The sequence below is a fragment of the Amphiura filiformis genome, chromosome 13, assembly GCF_039555335.1.
Source record: "Amphiura filiformis chromosome 13, Afil_fr2py, whole genome shotgun sequence".
Classification (NCBI taxonomy): domain Eukaryota; kingdom Metazoa; phylum Echinodermata; class Ophiuroidea; order Amphilepidida; family Amphiuridae; genus Amphiura; species Amphiura filiformis.
Genome location: NC_092640.1, coordinates 24373616 through 24388151, shown reverse-complemented (window position 1 = coordinate 24388151; position 14536 = coordinate 24373616). Strand labels below are relative to the sequence as shown.

At 37.7% G+C, this 14536-nt stretch overlaps 1 protein-coding gene across 1 annotated transcript in view; it reads right to left on the bottom strand.

The window, feature by feature from the left end:
* Positions 1 to 3055, bottom strand: part of LOC140168135 (myotubularin-related protein 13-like) — a 161840-nt gene extending 158785 nt beyond the window's left edge. Inside the window, 1 exon segment of the mRNA XM_072191449.1 lies at positions 2915 to 3055. Within this exon segment, the coding sequence (XP_072047550.1) occupies positions 2915 to 2969 (55 nt within the window). The 5' untranslated portion in view covers positions 2970 to 3055.
* Positions 3056 to 14536: the final 11481 nt, after the last annotated feature.

The window sequence follows — 14536 nt, the reverse complement described above, 5'->3', positions numbered from 1 at the left end:
TTTTCGAGCTCCAAAGATTCCCAAATTTTGAGTACCGATATATATTTCTGAGTAAGCTTTTCACTCCACATTAATTTCTGGAGCCATCTGTCAAGTGCCAAAATATTGATTTTAAACTATTCCTTCTTATCATTTTTGAATTTTGAACAAAATAAGTCTAAAAATTATCCACAACAACCGTGTCGTCTCTTTCATAAAAAACAACATTATTTAGAGGCATACTATATATGCTTGTATACGGAATTCTACAGTATTTGAGCCACTTTCAAAGTCATTCATTCATTTATTTATTTCCACAATTCACATAAAAATTACAAACATACGCACTAAAATATCATTACTGTACATCAAAATACCATCAAAGAAACATGAAAGAGATGGCCGAAAGGCCAGTAAGGCCACAGGTACCGGTAGCCAATCCATTCCCTAAAACAAAAAAAGTTACCAAACATAACACACACACAAAAAAAAACAGGACAAAAACCAGGACCTATTCTTCAGTCTACAGTGAGCCTGGCGCACTGTGCCGCACTCCATATTGCACTGCACTACATGTTTAGTGCCACCCTTAGGACTTCCTTATTCAAGGGCTTTTTCCATTCCGGAGATTCCTCCTCCCCCCCCATCAATTTCTGTTCCGTTCCGGAGACTCCCATTTGAAGTTCTTGAGGGTAAATTTTGGTCTTCAAAATTCCTGACCAGTTCATTGTATTCCATTGGCACACATAAAGACACGTACTATCATTCACTGCAGCAGCAGATCTAGGCCTCGTCATCCGCGCACCCAAGACAGAATATGACTGCAAACTGTAACGCCCAACCAGCACTTGAAGTCTATGGTAGTCACCAGTATTTGAAGTCTATGGTAGTACCACTGCTCAAAACAAAAACATCTTCACTTCCGGGAAATGTCAACAAGACTTTTCACAGGAAAAGCAGTGGACCAATTCACTTGTGATCAAGCCATCAGCCCTGATGGCGAAAGCTAAAGTTGTGAGTACTTATTTAATGGATTTGTCAAGCTAAAAAGTTTTAATTATTGAAATAATCATTTTTGAAGATAAACTGTGCTGATCATAAGATTGAACAATGTTTAAGACTACCACTGTAATTTAAAATACATGCACTTATTGTTCAGCTCCTCTATGGTGATATTTTCCATGGCAGCCATCAATGATCATGCTTGAGGTCTTATTTGTTGTATGTCAATGATGATGTCAGGATGATCTTATTTCATGATGATGTTATTTTTAAAGCAAATATAACGTTCCAGATAACTCTATTACGGTACGAAAAAGTACCTTAAAGTTGCACTTTCTGTTATTATTCCTTTTGGACTCTAACTTTTTAACATGTTCCATATCTCTGGAATGGAATGTCCGATTAAGATTATAATTAAAACGCCAAAATGGTTTTTTTCATCAAGTCCCAACCAATAAGTTTATAGGTCTGAATCAATTTAAAAGTACAGGTACTTCAATTGTTAGTGGACATGCCTACTACTAATATAACCCACTTGAGAACACACAATAGTCAGTCAATTTCTAAAGATGCATTTATACTCAATCGCTTATTGCAGCAAACCAGTATTAATAACGACAAGGAATGAATCAGTCTAGCATCAGGAACTCATGAGTATCAGCTTTACACAAGTAAAAAAATAACATATCATCCAGGCTTTTTAAAAAAAATCGTGAGGGAGGCCCTGTTATTATTTTTTTTTTTTTTTTTTTTTTATACCCGGTACCGGTACTTCATTTCTGTGTAAAAATTTTTAGAAAGAAAGTTAAGGAGCAAAGATGAAAATAACAAAATATTTGAAAATCTCCCAAAAGCGTGTGAGGGCGGGCAGGGGTAGCGCTAGAACTAAACACTGAGTGTCCATGAGGGACCCCCGAACTTGCAAAAAAATAAAAAAGTAGGGGGTCCGGAGTAGAGTTTGGTGAGTCCCAGTTGCACAAATGCAGCATAAATAGTATATCTGCAATAGCGCTAGATTGAAAAACCGGGGGTCTGCAGGGACCCCTGAACTTGCAGAAAATTTAAAAACAGGGGGTCCCAACTCTATTTTGGTGGGTCCGGGACCCCAAAAAGCAACTTAGCGCTACCCTTGAGGGCGGGGGCAATATACAATATACAATATACAAGTACCGTATGTTATTTTAATACATTTCTTGGCCTAATTTCCATGGTTCAAAAGACTGTGTTGATGACAGAGTAGGGCCGGGACAATACAAGCAGAGTACGAATATCAGCAAACATCTAGTATGTACTGACTTTTGATGATGCACCTTGATGAGTTTATACATTTGAAAAGTGGAGACGTCAAGATATCAATAGATAATCAATACATGTTTGATGTTACTGGAACCTCGGCTGATACTGATGGCTTGTGACTGTGTTTGTTGTTGTCATTTTAACACACACGTGTCATCATGTGCACTCAAAATAAACACCACCATGTGACCATGTCAATTGTCATACATGCACGCCATAGTTTGTTGTGCATATTATGTGCACAACTAACAATCCACACACACACATGCACTGACATAGTTTTGACACTATGAATGAATGTGATGATGTTTACTAAAATTATTGTCACATGACTCAACAGAAAATACTAAATTTACTGGAATCTCAAAAACCAGAATTCTTGTACTCATGTACTGTTAAACGTCTGGTTCACACTTACTTTAAAAGCATGGTAAACTGTTTATCATATAATATATTACATAATTCTGTCCACAACAAAGCCGGCCTAAAATCTCAATACTCGTGAACTGCATGCATAACACGCAATACATGCACACACAGTATAACATTCAGAGTAAAGAGGAAGATAGTTCACGCCCATAAAACATCCCGTTTTTGACCCAAAAACTACACTTAATCAACCAATTTTTCTACTCACGATCTTTATCGTAATCGTAACCGACAACTGCAAAGTAATCGGCGAGTCGAGACATCTCTGTAGGCCGTGTATTTCCCAGTAAACCGGCTTACATCACTCAATGATCTACTGTCATTTCGACTTCTACAGTCTCCGCCATGTTGGATTCCGGCACTTTGCCGAAGTCTGCGCAGATATTTGCGCATGTTTCAGCTCCATTCCCAACATTCCGTTCGCTACATGATTGATAGGTTGACATCGTCAATGTGACAGCGCACTGTCCCTTTTCCAATATTTAGTTCAAAAGTAAAACTAGATTTTCAAAGAAAAGTAACAATTTTAATATTTTCCTTCCTCTTCTTCTCTTTTTTTTTTTGGGGAGTGGTGTAACAGAACAACAGGGTTAAGACATTTAAAAAAGTCTTTCAAAAACTTGTTGGATGAAGAAAATATTCAATTAGGCCTAATAATAATGATGATAAATAATAATAATAATAATAATAATAACACTAATAATAATAATAATAATAATAATAACACTAACACTAATAATAATAATAATAATAATAATAATAATAATAATAATAATAATAATAATAATAATAATAATAATAATAATAATAATAATAGGCCTAATAATAATAATAATAATAATAATAATAATAATAGGCCTAATAATAAAAAGAAACAATTAAATAAACAAACAAAGAAACACACAAAAAAGGATATTCAGAGACTTGCAAACTTTGCAAACTTGATTCCTCTAAAGATAAAGGGCCAAGAGCAACATGTTATTCATCGGTCCAATGGGTTTCGTCTCAGCTAAAAAGAAGAACTTCAAAATTGCAAAACTCTGTGAAGCTGGCAAGTCATTTTTGTCAAATTTTGTGAGGCAAGTCACTCACGGACTGATTGATATTAAACGCTAGAAATAGGCCTAAATAGGGTAGGGCCTATTTAGGGTAGTAGACCCGTAACTGGGGTGGACGCCCCCCCATCGCCAAAGGCCAAAAAGTCCCATATGCGAGAGTAGCGAGCGAAAACTTAGGTTTTATGCCTTTTTGGTCCAAAAAGGTCCGCCCTTGTCCAAAAAGGTTCAAATGTTGAGAAAAGGTCAACTTTTTCAAAATCAGCCCCCCCCCCCACCCAAAATGACAAGAATCCGTTTAAACAAGTAGTGTAGCCAGTGGGGAGGGGGGGTGGAGGGACAAAGAAGTGCTCCTCTGACAAAAAATGAAAGAGAAAATCTAGAGCGCAAAGGAAAAGAAAAAGGGCAAGGAGCCCCTTTTCCACCAAAATTCGCCCCCATCATGTGCCAAAATAGTATGATTGTAAAATACAACACTTTTGATGAAGTTCGAAGATATGTATAAAGTCTCTAAAAAACTAAACCGGTATAGGCCTATGTATGTATACGACTCAACTGCAATTTTTTTTTCGTCTGTGCCCCGAAATTTTTATTTTGCCACCCCTGACCAAGAAAGCTGGCTACGCCCCTGGTTTAAACGGATAATAGTCGGTTGTTTTTCGTTGAACGAGGTATCGTTGACCCCCCCCCCCCTCCACACACACACCCCCCACCCACCCACCCACACCCACCCCACACATAGTGTAATTTGGCTCAAAATCAAAACAATCTATAGCCCAAATTTAATACAGGGTGTCCCAGAAAAAATTACCAGGCGAATAAATTTGGACGTAAATCGAGAAATAGACATCAGAATTCAAAAATCAAAATATCAGCGTGTAGTCCATCTTATTGTGCATCTTATACGCTAATTATTCTGGAATCGTTTGACTGATTGCGAAGAAATGCGCGATTACATAACGCATGCGTCAATTCACTTCATTCCAAGTTTGATCGAAAGATCATTCAACACAATGCGCACTAGTCAATGGGCTTCATATTTTGTTCGGAGAAATATTTTTTGTTCTTTCTAAATAATCTGTTTCTTGCAAAACATTTAATTAGGTTTTGTTCAAATTTGAAAACCTGCACGATATTGACAAAATAAAAGCTTGCATGCCAGATGATGCTCGGTAGGCCTACTTGTAAATATATTTTTCGTTAATGTTGATATAAATGTTGTAGGGCCTATAAAGAATTATTGCATAAAGAATTCCAGCTGGCTTAAAAAATTCTCACACACATTAATGTTTTTGGATTATTTCCAATAAATTGTAATTTTAATGCAAAGTTTAAATATTTTAAAACTCCAACATTAATGTTGCATGGTATCAAAAATTACATGTAAAGCTGTCATTCTTGGCTGAAATGTTCTTTGGAAAGTTAAAATATAAAATATTTGCACAACCTAAAATTAAAGTTGGAAACCTTCCAATTGCAGAAATCAAAGTTTTCTCGGATAAACTGTTGTTTATCTTCAATGAAAGCATGAATAACATAACACCGTTGGAATATAAAATAGATAATGTGGGCTAAATTTAATGAGATACACAAACTTTAGGCAGCTTAATTGAGTGAGTATGAAAATAGCGCCTGTTGATCAAACTTGGAATGAACTGCATTGATGCGCGCATTATGTAATCGGTAATTTCTTCGCAACCAATCAACTGAATCAAATAAAATGTTCATATGTGATGCACAATGAAATAGGCTATGCGCTACATTTTAAATTGTTTGATTCTGGCGTCTATTTCTCGACGTTCAATTTTATTCACACGGTAATTTTTTCTGTGACACCCTGTATGCTAACTCTCATGATGGATAATCGGGGTGGTCCGGGTGGATAATCAATGACTCGACTCCACTCAACTTAAATTTGGGTATAATATAGGAGTACGAGTGTGCGGTGCTGAGCGCCGAACGTTGAACTAAAAACTTATTTTAGTGGGCAAAATAGGGGCTTGATAACTGAAATTTCATTTTTGTGGGGTCTGTGAACTAAAATTGGGCTAAATTAGAAGCTTTGGAGCTATAAAATTCACTTCTTACCTCCACTTGAGATGAGTCTAGTATTCCTAACTATTAGGCCGTATAAAATTAATGTTTTGGTTGTTCTCGTCCCCTCCCTCCACAATTTCTGGGATTTGTCAGATTTTTTTTTTTTTTAGATTTTTCAATTATTTTAGACTTTGGAATGATTTATGAATTTTTCATACATATAAATAAGTTTATTAGAGAACAAGGACCCCTTCCAAGTCTTTTTGTGGTACTCTAGGGGGTTTATACCTCAGAATCTCACATTTGAAAAAAAAAAAGTGCCTCATCGTTTCCTATGTTGGAAAAGACCGAAAACTACAGACAATGCTGATTTTACACTGAAAAAAAAAAAAAAAAAACACCTCCTCCCTCATCAATTCATGAAAATCCTCTGGACGAGAACCAAAATATTAATTTTATACGGCCTTATGTGAAATGAACATATGTAACGTGTGTTGCTTATCTTCGAGTTTCGAGTTTCAAGTGATAATTTTCGAGTATCGAGTCAGGATTTCGAGTTTCGAGTGATAATTTTCGAGTGTCGAGTGATGATTTTCGACTTTCGAGTGATAATTTTCGAGTGTCGAGTGATGATTTTTGAGTGTCGAGTGATGATTTTCGAGTGTCGAGTGATGATTGTCGAGTGTCGAGTGATGATTTTCGAGTGTCGAGTGATGATTTTCGAGTGTCGAGTGATGATTTTCAAGTGTCGAGTGAGGATTTTCGAGTGTCGAGTGATAATTTTCGAGTGTCGAGTGAGGATTTTCGAGTGTCGAGTGAGGATTTTCGAGTGTCGAGTGAGGATTTTCGAGTGTCGAGTGAGGATTTTCGAGGAAAATCTGAGTTTAGTAAAGTGTGCTGAGGCTTGTGGATCAACGTCTAGGCGTTGTGCCTGTGCGTAGCGCACTATAAATCACTGCGCTTTTATATATATATTGAACCCAGACTTGCATCTAGGTTCTATGTCAGTTTTCAACATTGTAGTATATATTTTAGTATTTGCACTAAATGCAGTATTTAAGGTGGAATTGCTCTTAAAGCATGTTTTAAGAGGTTAATAATTTTGATTATTTGTCAAAACAATCAGATAACAAAATGAGGAAATTAAATTGATATACCGTATTTGTTCCATTTACTGTACATATCCCTATAAGTGCCTTTATTACACATGATCCCCTATCATTATGTGCAGAAACCAATTACACATCAAACATGGAACCATGTATAAACTTAAAATCAATAATTTGGACCATTGTTTACGTTTGCAAGTATGTAAACAATGTCTAAAAATAAGCACTCACTCAAAATGATGTTGATAAGCGCCCTGGCAGGGACTCTCTTTTGGAATTTGCAGGAGAGCATTAAATAGCTCTTCTGGAGCCTTCAAGGAGAGCTGTTTAGAGCATTTACAATAGAATGTAAGGAGAGAATGGTCAACTAAGGAGAGCTAAAATCACTCTCCTATACCAGATTTAAGGAGAGCAGTAGAGAGTGATTGCTCTCGCTCTCCTCAAAAGGCAGTCCCTGCCCTGGGTGATTAATGGAATGAATACGGAATTATGAAAACCATAATTATGTCTGATTTACTTCAAACAAAAGATATTTTGATCAGTGTACTTTGCCCTACTCTATGACTGTATAGAACATGCTGAGCATTTACTAATATCCAGAAAATGCCTCATGAGCCACCTTAAGTTAAAAATATGTGGTATTTAAGTCAATTTATGGCAACAAATCAATTTTGGAGCAAACTCGAAATTTTTCATTTTCGAGTGACATGACTCGATTTTTATCATTTTTCGAGTGACAAGACTCGATGTTGATCATTTTTCGAGTAACAAGACTCGAAATTGCGCCATTTTCGAGTTTCATGCAAATGCTCTAAATTTACATTTTTGGCACTATTTGCTCTGATTTGTTATACTAAAGATGTCAAAAAATGTTAAATTAAATTAAAATGCCTTCCCAAACAACAGACAATGATACTCTAATTTAATTATGAGCCAACAGAATATAATATACATATTGAGGGCATTAGGACAGGTCTTTATTCACATCATTTGAAAGAGTTTGTGATCGGGCTATAGCCTAAATATGAAAATCATTAACGTATTTGAATCCAGACTAGGTTACAGAGTTTTTGATTAAGAAAGGTCTTTGTTGTGTTTTCATTCATTCACCTGAAGATAGCCATTGCGTAAAACACTGCAGAGTGAAATGTAATAAAATCTGTGTTTATATTTTGAATCCGATAGGTTCTATGTCAATTTCCAACATTGCAGTATTTAGTACATGTATTTGCACTAAATGCGGTATTTAAGGTGGGTTATGAGGCATTTTGAAATTGCTCTATTGAAGCAGGTTTTTAAACAGATTAGGGGCTGTGCAATAATTATGAGCCCTGGGGGGAGGGTAAAATTGGGGGGGCAAGAAATTTTTGGCGAGCCGAAAGGGGGGGAAGCAATTTTGGCAAGCCGAGGGGGGGGGCATGAGATTATTGGCAGACCGTATAGAACATGCTGAGCATTTTATACTAATATCCAGAAAATGCCTCATGAGCCAACTTAAGTTAAAAATATGTGGTATTTAAGCCAATTTATGGCAACAAATCAATTTTGGAGCAAACTCGAAATTTTTCATTTTCGAGTGACATGACTCGATTTTGATCATTTTTCGAGTGACAAGACTCGATGTTGATCATTTTTCGAGTAACAAGACTCGAAATTGCGCCATTTTCGAGTTTCATGCAAATGCTCTAAATTTACATTTTTGGCACTATTTGCTCTGATTTGTTATACTAAAGATGTCAAAAAATGTTAAATTAAATTAAAATGCCTTCCCAAACAACAGACAATGATACTCTAATTTAATTATGAGCCAACAGAATATAATATACATATTGAGGGCATTAGGACAGGTCTTTATTCACATCATTTGAAAGAGTTTGTGATCGGGCTATAGCCTAAATATGAAAATCATTAACGTATTTGAATCCAGACTAGGTTACAGAGTTTTTGATTAAGAAAGGTCTTTGTTGTGTTTTCATTCATTCACCTGAAGATAGCCATTGCGTAAAACACTGCAGAGTGAAATGTAATAAAATCTGTGTTTATATTTTGAATCCGATAGGTTCTATGTCAATTTCAACATTGCAGTATTTAGTACATGTATTTGCACTAAATGCGGTATTTAAGGTGGGTTATGAGGCATTTTGAAATTGCTCTATTGAAGCAGGTTTTAAACAGATTAGGGCTGTGCAATAATTATGAGCCCTGGGGAGGGTAAAATTGGGGGGGCAAGAAATTTTTGGCGAGCCGAAAGGGGGGGGGAGCAATTTTTGGCAAGCCGTGGGGGGGGGGGCATGAGATTATTGGCAGACCGTATAGAACATGCTGAGCATTTTATACTAATATCCAGAAAATGCCTCATGAGCCAACTTAAGTTAAAAATATGTGGTATTTAAGCCAATTTATGGCAACAAATCAATTTTGGAGCAAACTCGAAATTTTTCATTTTCGAGTGACATGACTCGATTTTGATCATTTTCGAGTGACAAGACTCAATTTTGATCATTTTTCGAGTAACAAGACTCGAAATTGTGCCATTTTCGAGTTTCATACAAATGCTCTAAATTTACATTTTTGGCTCTGATTTGTTATACTGAAGATGTCAAAAAATGTTAAATTAAATTAAAATGCCTTCCCAAACAACAGACAATGGTACTCTAATTTAAATATGAGCCAACAGAATATAATATACATATTGAGGGCATTAGGGCAGGTCTTTATTCACATCATTTGAAAGAGTTTACATGTATATGATCAAGCTATAGCAAAAATATGAAAATCACTAACGTATTTGAATCCACTAGGTTACGGAGTTTTTGATTTAGAAATGTCTTCGTCGTGTTTTCATTAATTCACCTGAAGATAGCCATTGCGTAAAACACTGCAGAGTGAAATGTAATAAAATCTGTGTTTATATTTTGAATCCGATGGGTTCTATCATGGGCACATTCTCCGATAAAGTGTTCAAAATGCCAAATTTGTGTCGCCCATAGTTTCAAGTCGTATTCAGACTTGTTTCGTCAGAAAGAAATAACTTTTATCAATATCCTCACTCGACACTCGAAAATCCTCACTCGACACTCGAAAATCCTCACTCGACACTCGAAAATCCTCACTCGACACTCGAAAATCCTCACTCGACACTCGAAAATCCTCACTCGAAACTCGAAAATCCTCACTCGACACTCGAAAATCCTCACTCGACACTCGAAAATCCTCACTCGACACTCGAAAATCCTCACTCGAAACTCGAAAATGATCACTCGAAACTCAAAAATCATCACTCGAAACTCGAAAATGATCACTCGAAACTCGAAAATGATCACTCGAAACTCGAAAATTATCACTCGAAACTCGAAAATGATCACTCAAAACTCGAAAATTATCACTCGAAACTTGAAACTCGAAAATAAGCAACACACATATGTAACAGCCAACTACAAGTGCATCGTTTTGATATGGATGTAATACACATTGAGCTTAAGGAGTGAATACTTTGGTGGGGGCTGAGCAAAACGTGGGGGACGAAAAAAAGTTTGAAGTTGCACAAAGAGACCAAAATGTTTTGGTTACTAAAGGAGGATGGTTAAAAAAAAAGTTGAAACAAGAAAATAGCAAAAGAACAAGAACATGAAAATTCTTGCGCGCTACGTGTGCACAGTGTAACAATAAAGCCCTTTTTTACTCAGATCATGCATGGGCAAAAATAGCTAAAAATAGTGTAAATACAAAATTCCGAAGTATGTGAACACTCCCTAAGGGACCGTTCACAAACACTTGTTAGGGGGGCCTGATGCAAACAATTTAATCGCGAAAATTTTTCGGCCCCCGATCCCTTTCAGATCTCAAAAATTTCAGCCCCCCCCCCCTTTTTTTTGACATGAAAATGGGTCAACCCATAGAAAAGCATATAAACTCAATTTTCCCAAGAATATTTTTTTTCAGTTCCCCCCGCCCCATTAGGAGGGTCAAAACTTTTAAGGGACCACCTTTTTGCATCAGCCCCCCCCCCCCAACAAGTGATTCCACCTTTACATGTAAGTGGGCCGGGTGGGCCCCGGGCCCTCTAGCCTTGTAGCTCTTGGTGGCAAAATAAAAGTGCTATTCAAACACCCCTGAATCAAACTCCGTCTGAAAATTCCACTCGAAAAAGAGCGCCATCAAAATAATTATGTCTCTCGAATAATCCAGTGTAAATTTGAATTTGATGGCGCAATTTGTGAAGTCGGACCAGCCTAGATCCCTGCGAACTTCACAACTTCACTGCTTTCAAATCCAAAAGGTGCATTTTTTTTAGAGAATGAATTTGGAGAAAACCTTCTGATAATTACAAACACTCGCTGAGCAGCAAGACCTTCCCTCTAAGCTTTTAATCCGATAAGCTGATTATCTATTTGTTTTCATGAATTGGAAGACATTCTTTGATGTAGGCCTATTAGGGGGGCCTACTGAGCTCAATCATCTGAAATTACTGGAGCGTGAGCCACCCAGGCTGGTGGAAGGTTTAACAGAAGGTTTTCACCAAATTCGTTTCCTAATGGAATTTTCTCAAAAAGCAAACATGCTGTTGATGTTGTCTAGTGGGTGTGACTTTCAATATGCTGGTGGTGGTGCACTGAAAAGATTAATTCCTCAGGATTAATTCGTCAAAAGGGTCTTATTTAACAAATTAAAAGCTAGTCATTGTATGAAATATTCTATCATTCAAGATGAAAAAACATTTTCACATAAGCGCGCACATTCTTACGGTGTCCCATGATGTTAAAATATTTCATACAGTGACTATTTATAACTTTTAATTTGTCAAGACTCCTTTTGACGAATTAATCTTTTTTCAGTGTGGTGGTGGTGGTGGTGGTGGTGGTAGTGGTAGTGGTGGGGGTATAGGGGGGTATAGTGGTGTCTGGTGGTGGTGGTTGGTGCGGGGGTGGCGATGGTGGTGAAGGTGGTGGTGGTGGTGCCCAGCGTTCGAAATAGGGCCGGTCAGCCGGCCATTGGCCTGTAACTTTTTGGCCTGGCCGGTAACTTTTCTGACTCGGCATCTAGTTGCCGGCCCGGCTGGCCGGTAACTTTTTAAGGTCAAGCCCGGTTGGCCTGTAACTTTTTGAGGCATATTTCGAACACTGGTGGTGCCTATGGCATAGTCGATGCTTGCAGTTCACTTGATGCATGCAGTTCACTTGGAAAATAGCGCCATCTAGAGTGATTTCGTCTCTCAAAATGCGATTGTAACTTTTTGATAACGCACTATCCAGGATATGTTCATTCAAAACCTTCAAATTAAAATTACTGTATACCGTACAATGTCAATGGTAACGGTCCGATAAGTGGTAGAAACCTAGTTATATTCGTCTTGATCGCGGTAAAGTGCAACTTTTCAATTTTTTTTTTTCTTCAAAGGCACTACATTTTGTACTGTGTTGTTAATGTTGAACAACATTTGACAAATGGGGTATCAAAATGAGCGTAAATAAATCATCCTTCTTTCTATGCAGAAATATTGTGGAAACAATTATTAGTTCTGAAGCTATAGGCGTATTTGTAACAGATGCATTACTATTTATGCAGAATTTATACATGTTATATATATGTAGGCTATACACCATACCAAGACACTGTGCAAAATCATGCGAACTGCTAAGAGGTAAACCCAGAGACCGCTCACCCCGAGAAAAGGGTGAGCGATCATTGGGTTGTCACTGGGCTTTTCAGTTCTCAGGATGGTGTCTTGGAGTATACTGATATATAGTCTGTTTAAAATAGGCTCTGTGGTAGGGCTATAACAGACATACTCCGGGCCTATACTCTGGATTGTCAATGTCACGTATAACACGCGCATGTCAAAAGTATAAGTTTTGAACTCGCCACCCCCCTACGCGTTGTGTATACCCAAATTTTCACATTTTTAGGCTACTACTTACAATCTTCAAATTAGCATAGCACTATGACTAATTATTATAGGCCTACCATACAAATATATATTTTCTGAAAGAAAATTGCACGATGAATACAAATATGCAATTTATAAAAGTATGGTGGTGATGTGCAGGGCCGGATTTTTTTTGGGGGGGGGGGCTACTGGGCCAGGCCCAAATTTGTGGGCCCCAAACTCCGGGCCAAACTCACCGTGAGGAAGGCCAACTTGAGTTTTGGTTTAGGTATAAGATCGACAGTGGCGGCGTGAGCATTGTGAGCCTTGCATATCTTACTATAGGAGCTTATAGGGTAAAATTTCAATTCAAGATTAGCCAAAAATGAAGGTCAATTTTGCTATATAACGGACCAGTGCGTTTTTTTTGTTGCAATTTTACCCTGTTTTGGCCCCCGCCCCCACCATCACCACTTCGGCCGTTCTGAATTCAATCAACCAGAACTCCTCCGCAAGTAATCTTGTTTGGACCAGATAACTTAATTGAACCAACACGATTTGGAAATACCCCCAACGTCACCACCTTGTTTATGAGGCGACTTCAAAACGCATGGTCATTATGGTTAATTGCGCTTTGACAAGTTTTAAGTATAATGAACTTGACCTGCTTTTTAACGCCCGCGTGAGTGAGATCGCTGAGATGAAATATAAGCATTGTGTCTTTTATGGTTGGACTCCTATTTCTTTGTATGACCTGTCTAAATATTGTTTTGATTTCAAATTTCTATTTGTCAGCATATGCCTATCCAACAAACCACTCATTTAGATTTTTATATACTAGTAGGGGGGCCTATACTAGTAACTGTGCCCAGTCCCGGTTGACTGAAAAGTTCAAGGAAAGCTTGTTGAAGGAGGTCAAACACATAGACAGACACACACACACATACCCACCCCACACACCCCACCCCCACCCACACCCACACCCCTACACAGCCCCACAACCCACATCCCACACTCCCACGCACACCCTCTATACCTCATTCTAGTCAGCGGTATATGCATGAGACTCTTTTTGTAGTTTAGCCCTTTTTGACAATTTTCGTCCAATCCCCCCCCCTCCCTTGAAAGTTACCATACCCGCCCCCCCCCCCCCCCCTTTCCCTTCTAAAAAATGTCCTGGCTACGTCACTGGTGCTGTAAGCAGTAGATATCAGATGAGGTAATGTGCTATCTGCAGCAGTAGATAGCATGCAGATAAAGTAGTGTGCTATCAGCAGTATAGATGAATTACTGAAGTTAAAACCATAATGTATACCATCTTTTAAAATAGCCCGATGAAGTATAGTGTATACCATAATGAGTAGTAGATAGCATAAAGTAGTGTGCTATCAGCAGTAGATAGCAGATGATGGCAGATGAAGTAGTAGCAGTACTATCCGTAATAGTAGATGAAGTACCTTGCTATCAGCGGTTGAGCAGATGAAGTATAGTGTGATATCAGCAACAACAAAAAGATTAAGATAGAGTTGCGATAGAAGCAATATAGAAGTTAGTGTGCTGTCAGCGGTATAAAGATAGATGATGAAATATGTTATTGTGACAGATGAACTAAATTATTTTCCCATCACCTGAGATAGGTTTCCTTTAGGTGTATAAACAGTAAATTAAAGAAAAAATCAATTCTAGCAGATGAAGTAGTGTGCTATCAGCAGTATAGCAAATGAAGTAGTGGCCCATCATTAGATTGCAGAATGATGAAGTAG